This window comes from Fukomys damarensis, unplaced genomic scaffold, assembly GCF_012274545.1.
Source record: "Fukomys damarensis isolate Sample0158 unplaced genomic scaffold, DMR_v1.0_HiC HiC_scaffold_13, whole genome shotgun sequence".
Lineage (NCBI taxonomy): Eukaryota > Metazoa > Chordata > Mammalia > Rodentia > Bathyergidae > Fukomys > Fukomys damarensis.
The window spans coordinates 19,279,326-19,287,229 of NW_022900925.1; the positions used below are offsets into that span (position 1 = coordinate 19,279,326).

Sequence of the window (7,904 nt, forward strand, 5' to 3'; positions counted from 1 at the left end):
CCACCTTGTACATGCTTGGCAAGCACTATCAGAAAGCATCACTTTCTAAATTTATTTATTTTTAATTATTTATTTATTTATTGGTTTTTTTGAGACAGGGTCTCACTCTGTAGTTGAGACTGCCCTGGAACTCACTATGTAGCCCAGACTGGTCTCAACTCACAGCGATCCTCCTTTCTCAGCCTCCCTAGTGCTGGGATTACAGGGGTCCGCCACCACACCTGGCTTCAAATTTAATTTAAAAGCTGCTAAATTTTATTTTTTATTCCTTGCTTTTTTTTATGTAAACAGTCTCAGCCAGAATTTAGAAGTTTGTGCTTAGATTATAGAAATTCTAATGGCAGAACAGTATTAGGATAACTTTACCCCAGTAAAAGTAAGTATTAACTTATTGAGTCCATATTTAAACTCATTAAGCCCATATTTTAGAGAAATACTTCATTTTGCAAACATACTGCTTGTTTCTACAAACTTGCCCCAGTTTAAAAGGAAGAACATTATGATAATCATAATTATTTTTTCCAGTGAGTGGAATTTGTCCAAGAATTTATCTTGCATTCATTTTAAATTTGTCATTATCTGTCATTGTGACTTATCACCCTGAGTCCTGTCTTTGTAGAGATAGATGATTGTAGAGAAAGATGTAAGAAAATTTTTAGAAGTCAGTTTTCTTAAAATGGAATAATTTGAAATGTAGTGTTTATCTGCTTTTATTTTTCATTTGTTTTCTAAGTTTTACATATAAAATTATATTTTAAATTCAAGGCTTAATTAAATTAAAATATTTACTTTTATTGTATCCATTCAAGATTTTCTTTTTAAGTAAAATAAATTTGGTCAGCTATATGCAAATGAATGGATGGTCTTCTTGATTAATAAAAACATTTCCTTCTAGTGCTTCAGCCTTCTAATTCTCATGTAGGCTTAACATAATATACACCATCACTGTTAAAATTAATTTACTGTTTCTAACACTCTTGTTCAGTGTTACACTAATGCTGTGGTGTAGTATATCACATAAATTAAAAATTAGTTTTTCCTTGTTTCTCTAGAGCATGTTTTCTGGCCTTCCTAATATTGCTTATTTACTAAGATTTTGTCTAACATTGCTCCTTGAAATGTTTTTGTTTCCTAGTAGAATTTTTTTTTCAGATTTTTTAAACAGTATCTGGGTAACACTAAATTTTGGAATGTATTTCCTAGCACAGTTGATATGAGGTCCTCCTGGAAATAAGGGGAATCTAATTGATAATTTAAGATTCTTAGAGGCCATTTCAAAGGAAAAGATAGTATAGTCGCTATAAGTTTAAAATGTCATTTTTTGGAGTTACTTGCTAAACAGAATCTAATCTTTTAAGAGCAAGCCATCTTGTGTTTTGGAATGTAATATATATCATGGACTAGAATGTATAAAATACAGAGAAAAAGGTTCCAGCCTCTGGTATGTAGCTATGCAGTCATATTACGGATAATTTTGTTTGTTATCCTCAAACATAATGCATAACTACATTTACTTTAGAAGTTGCCTACCTTACTCAGGGAGAATTTGCTATAATTAATATATATATACAGGTACTGATTTATGTAGGTACTGATCCTCTTGCTATGTGCAGTTTTGCAGTTATTTACATGATATAATTTTACTTTTACCAAGGAAATAAAGGGGATATTGGCTGATAATTGGTTTTAACACAAAGACTAGCTTGATGTCAGCCTTAGAAGTCTTTTGGATCCAAATTAGATTTTTACACATTTGAAAGAAAAAAAAAAGAACAAAGCTGAGTACAGTGCTGCACACCTGTAATCCCAACTACTAGAGAAGCCGAGGCAGGATTGCATGTTCAGAGCCATCCTGGGCAACTTAAACCCTGTCCCAAAATTTAAAATAAATAAAGCTCAATAGTAGAGTGCCCCTGGGTTCCGTCCCTAGTATCAAAACAAAGCAAGCTTGAGGTAAAATTACAGTGATGTTAATTAGTGTTGAAAGAAGCAGAAAGCAATTGTTTTATAAATTGATCCATGAAGCTTGTTTACAACATTCCTGTTAATACTATGTTTTATCTGGTGTTCTAAAATTATATTGATTCCATCAGTGAAATACAAATTTATATGAAACATGAATGAAACATGAAATAATGCATGTTTATGATGTGGGCATACTTTGTTTTGACATGAATTTTTTTGGGGGGGAGATGTGGAAGATAGTAAAAATATAATACTTTTTGCAAACTTCACAATATTTGGGAAATAATTCACCTAGACTTCCCTGAAATTCCAAGGCAGAGCGTTCTATTAAATATAAATCAGGCATCAGTGTAGCCCACACATTAAAAGGTCTTTATTACAGAGAAAAACAGTAAATAGCTACTTTTGTTTGTACATGTATAAAGGGCTACAGATGTAGCTTAGTAGTAGAGCACTTGCCTGGCATACACAAGTCCCTGAGTTCAATCCCCAGTATGGGAAAAGAAAAGTGTGGAGTTTTATTGGGGGGAGAGGGATACTGGAGATTAAACTTAGGGCATTTGCATTGAACTACATCCCCAGCCCATTTATTTATTTGTTTTTTGGTTGACTTATGTTTTGAGACAGGATTTGGCTAAGTTGCTGAATTGCCCAGGCTAGGTTTGAACTTGTAGTCCTCCTGCCTCAGACTCCCAGAGTTCTGGGGTTACAGATTTATGCCACCATGTCCTGCTTCAAAAATTACATTTTAAAAGAGCTCTTTATATGCATATATTTTACTGATTTTTCTAAAGTGTGAGACACTTTCACAAAAGGTTAATGTTTTTATCAAATGGCACTTGGAAAATGAAATTGTGGCTTTTTGCTTTTTAAAAACTTTCAGGATTTTAATGGGTTAAACTGAATAGGTTGCACATTGTTTTTACACAATGTGCTTAAAATGTGAGCAGTTTTGGGCTTGGGGAGTATAGCTCAGTGATAAAATGTGTTTAACATGTACATGACCCAAGGTTTAATCCCCAGTACCCAAAAATCACACACACACACACACACACACACACACACACACACACACACACACAAAAAAACCCTCTTGCTAAATCATTCCTTAAAAGACTTTCAGATCTTATAAGTTTATCAGTATCTGTTTAAGATTAAAATTTGGGATTTCTAAAAGAAGTTCTCAATGTCATTGGTTATCTAAGAACATGCTGAAATTATCTGATGACTTTTTTCTGTATGAATACATATATTCTTTTTTCTAACTTTTTATGATATTTAAAAGAGGATCCTGGGCTGGGGATTTAGCTCAGTGGCACTACCCCTACCTCACAATCGCAAGGTCCTGAGTTCGATCCCTGGTACAACACACACACACAAAAAGGAGGATCCTAATTCCCGCAAAAGGTTAAATACTATACTGGAATAGTAAAGGCATTTGCATTTCCTTCTTAATTCTATATTTGAAACTGTATTTCAGCTAAAAATAAACATTTCCGTTTTAAGGCCCTCTGCCAAAACAGAAGTAAGCCTCCTTTTATTTACAGGTAAGGTGGGTCTTCATGTATTCATAAGCATGCAGGGGTCTGTAATACAAAGAAAGCTTCCTGAGCTATGTAGTATAAGTCACTAGGAATATATTACTTGAAATGTACCTCAGGTGTCACTTTTGAAGATTTTCTTTGGTTTAAAAAATCATTTTCCAGGGCCGGGGATTTAGCTCAGTGGTTCAGTGGCCTGCCTTGCAAGCGCCAGGACCCAAGTTCAGTCCCCGGTACCAAAAAAAAAAAAAAGGTCCATTTTCCAAAAAAAGTCTTAATTTTACTAGTTTCATATGAGAGATAATAAAAATTATTTTGAGATTATAAGCAGTAGGTAAGAACACATACAAAATGTGCTCTCCAGGAAGCACTAAATGGGATGGAATGAAGTAAAATAACCCTTTATTCCAGAGTTAACCTAGAATTATTGCACCATGTAAATTCATGACAAGAAGTATTACTTTATTGAGGCCTGGTGAAGAAAAGTGGAGTTATGTGAGATTATGCACAGAGCCCAATTTTCTCACACCTTTTCCCATACTTTGAAGTCTAGGTCTGTCCCTGCAGTTGCAGAGTACTTATGTGAATGGTGACAGCTTCACTGCTGCAGTCATTGCTGCTTTAAATTACAAATAGCAGCATCAAGAAAGAATAGTTGTAGAGATTAAAATGTTATGTATATTCTTTAAAAATAAATGTCTGTGGGCCGGGCGTGGTGGCACACGCCTGTAATCCCAGCACTCGGGAGGCTGAGGCAGGAGGATCGCTGTGAGTTCGAGACCAGCCTGAGCTACATAGTTAGTTTCAGGTCAGTCTCAACTACATAGTGAGACCCTGTCTCAAAAAATAAAAAAATATAAAAAATAAATGTCTGTGGTATATATAAAAATTAAATTCTGGAATAATGCAATTTTTATGTTTCAAAAAGTGGGGCACTAGGAAGAGATGTGACTGATCCAGTTTTGTATTTCCCAGTCTAATGTGCCTACTGCCTTATCTTCACTGTAGAATGTTGTGTCAAGAAAAAGAAGGTAAATCTGTTTTAGATACTAGGTTTGTGTTGCTTTTCAGAATGGGCAACCATTTCTGGAATGTTTAATTTTTATTACTTGGCAGAATTATAAATTGAGGTACACATTGGGGTTCTCTCTTCTGGTGGGATCCTTTCTTTTAGGTCCCTCAAAATTCTTATTCCTCCATGATTAAAATAATAGGTAGGTCCTTATATTACAAAGCATACTGATTAAGAAAAGGAACTGGCAGTAACATTGATTGTAAGTTTTTCTCTCCTGGTAGGAAACTAAGAAAAATTCTTGTTTTGTATATGGCAAACATTTTTTCTCAAAAAATTAAGTTGTTAATTGATATACAACAAAATATAATATACTTATTATCAGCCATAGGATGTCTTAGAGGTATGGTGTTGAAAACAGCTTTTGCCTTATAAAAGTTGATTATACTTTCATATTGGTTAATCTTTGTAAAATGTGTTAACCTTTATGTGGAAATTGTGTCTGCTTTCATTATTCATCAGATTTGCACTATAAACAGTGATGATAAGCTCTTTTTTTCAGGTCTCTTCTATACTACTCATCTAGGAGGTTTTTAATTGTGCTTTAAAATGATACAAGATTAAAGGGTTAACTTTATTTTCTGATGTTTGTGGAGAAGAAAGAAAATAAAAACATCATTCATGTGAGGATTGGTTAATTCAAAGGGGTTTTTTGTGTGTGTGAAGTTTGACCTTTGTACTCTTTGTTCCCATTTCTTTATTTTAATTCAAACTGTATACTCAGTTCTTAACTTTTTGTTTTTAGGTGGTTAGCCAGCGTTTCCCTCAGAACAGCATTGGTGCAGTAGGAAGTGCCATGTTCCTCAGATTCATTAATCCTGCCATTGTCTCACCATATGAAGCAGGGATTTTAGATAAAAAACCACTACCTAGAATCGAAAGGGGCTTGAAGTTAATGTCAAAGGTGAGTTATTTTGATAATCTAGCTTTCTTAAAGTTCTTTTCTAACTAGATTTTAAATTTTTCATACAATACTGTCTCAAATTTGCTTTTGAAGTGCCCTATGATTTTCAATTATGTGCTTTTTACAAAATTTTTTTTGTATTACAAAGGAATTTATTAAACATGTACCTAATAGGCATTATTATCATGGGAAAATATTTTAACAAATGTCTTATCTTATTTCTTGTTAATTATTCTGGAAAGTGTGAAATGGAGACAAATGTAAACTGTAGGGATTTTTTTTAATTTAAAAAGAAACTTAATTTTAATGTATTTTATACATGTAAACATGTATGCATAATTATACTTTTGGGAAGAATTGAAACAATACCTAGAAAAGCTTATAGCATAAGGAATAATTGATTTTAACTCAGTGGAAAGTATATCAGTAAGAAAATTAATATTATTAAAAAATATATTAAAGGCTGAAGCAGGATGATAATGAATTCAAGACCAGCCTGGGCATCATAGCAAGAACCTCTGTCAAAATAAAGTTGAAGTGGTTCTGGGAATGCAGTTTATTGGTAAAGCACTTGCTTACCGTGAACAAGCCCTGGGTTCAATCCCCAATGTTGGAAAAAGAAAAAAAAATATTAGTGCATAGGTTTTATATAGTAAATAATCTGATTAATTATAACCTTTGAATGTTTAGATACTTCAGAGTATTGCCAATCACGTTCTCTTCACAAAAGAAGAACATATGCGACCTTTTAATGATTTTGTGAAAAGCAACTTTGATGCAGCACGAAGGTAAGTGGCTTAACTTGCTTAGTTGCTGTTTGAATTAAGTATTTTCTGTTTCATTTAAGTCCATGTACATGGCCTACATGAAGTTCCTATGTAGGTTTTTTTCTCTTCCTTTAGATTAAGAACATATTTTGTCTTATTATATAAAAGATGCCATGAAATCCATATTTTTAATAATTTGGTGGTGGTTCCCATATTTGAAAACCAAGAGGAACTTTTAGCATATCTACTGAAATAAAGGACTTGAACAAGAAGAAGATTCCTTTTATTAAAAACTAAAGTCATACTGGTGTAAAAATACATAATAGTGTATAATCAAAAAATTTTGATGTTAATGCTTTTGATACTTCCATTTGGAAGTGTATCTAAATTAAAAAAATGTTCTTTTGTAAATGAGTAAAATTTTGTTCATGAATACCTGAACAACTGCTAAGACTTTTATCATTTTACAGATTATCTGCTAGATTTCCATGACCAATAATACTCATTCTTACCTCTGAGTTACTGATTTATCCATAAAGTAGGGATAATGCTTTATTTGCCTGAGTTGTTTTAAGAGAAACAAATGAGGTAATTTATGAGAAAGTTCTCGTCAGGCATGGTGGTACACTCCTGTAATCCCAGCACTTGGGAAGCTTGAGTGAGGAGGATCCTTGTAAATTCAAGGCCAGCCTGAACTACACAGTAAGACCCTGTTTTGACAGAAACAAACAAAACAAAAAAAAAAAGAAAGGAAGGAAAAAAAAGAAAAGGAAAATAGTTGCTAAACTTTTTTTTAAAATTCATGTTCTAACAGATTACCCACAGAAAGTTAAGAAAACTAAGGTTCTGATTCTAGCTCTGACTGACAAACTGATTTTGAGGAAGTCTTTTTCTTTTCTGGGCCTCCATTCTTTATCTGAAAAATGCTAGCTTTTTCCCTGTTTTCAGTCATCTAAATCTGTTGTTCTCTGACTTCAGAGCCTATTCTGAAGCTGAAGTTGGGTAACACAAACAGCAAACCTTGTTTCTTATTGTCCTTTTTCCTTGGTTTCATGACAGTCAAGCGTCCATACTTATAATCTGTTATTTCACAAATTATATTATGCTTTTGTGTAAATTTAATTCACACATCAGTGTCAATGTATCTTGTTGAAAATTCTAATGACTTTGCATTTTTAAAGGTTTTTCCTTGATATAGCATCAGATTGTCCTACAAGCGATGCTGTAAATCATAGTCTTTCCTTTATCAGTGATGGCAATGTGCTTGCTTTACATCGTCTGCTTTGGAACAATCAAGAGAAAATTGGCCAGTATCTTTCCAGCAACAGGTATGACTGCTCAGTCCTTGAACACTTTCAATTTAAATTGAAATCATAAAATTATTGGTCAAGAATAGTGTGTATATTAAAAAGAGAATAGTGTATAGATATAGGAAAAACATTGTCATGTTAAATAATCAGTAGGCCTTCATAGGTGCTATTGATTTTTTTCAGCTTTAATTGAGTTTATTGGTACATTTTAGGGATACAGTACAGTTACATTCATTGTTGGGATCTTGTACCTCCACATGACAAGTCTTGATTCTCATTTTCTCCCCTTACCCCTGCCCTCCCTTCCCCCCCTCCTCCCCTCCCCATCTACAAAAACTTTATTTC

The 7,904-nt window shown here is 33.4% G+C and overlaps 1 protein-coding gene across 1 annotated transcript in view; it reads left to right on the forward strand.

The window, feature by feature from the left end:
• Nf1 (neurofibromin 1) overlaps window positions 1–7,904 on the forward strand; it is a 264,437-nt gene that overhangs the window by 150,282 nt on the left and 106,251 nt on the right. Inside the window, exons 35-37 of the mRNA XM_033762739.1 lie at window positions 5,324–5,482; window positions 6,173–6,270; window positions 7,431–7,577. Coding sequence (XP_033618630.1) covers window positions 5,324–5,482; window positions 6,173–6,270; window positions 7,431–7,577 — 404 coding nt within the window. The remainder of the gene's footprint in view (window positions 1–5,323; window positions 5,483–6,172; window positions 6,271–7,430; window positions 7,578–7,904) is intronic.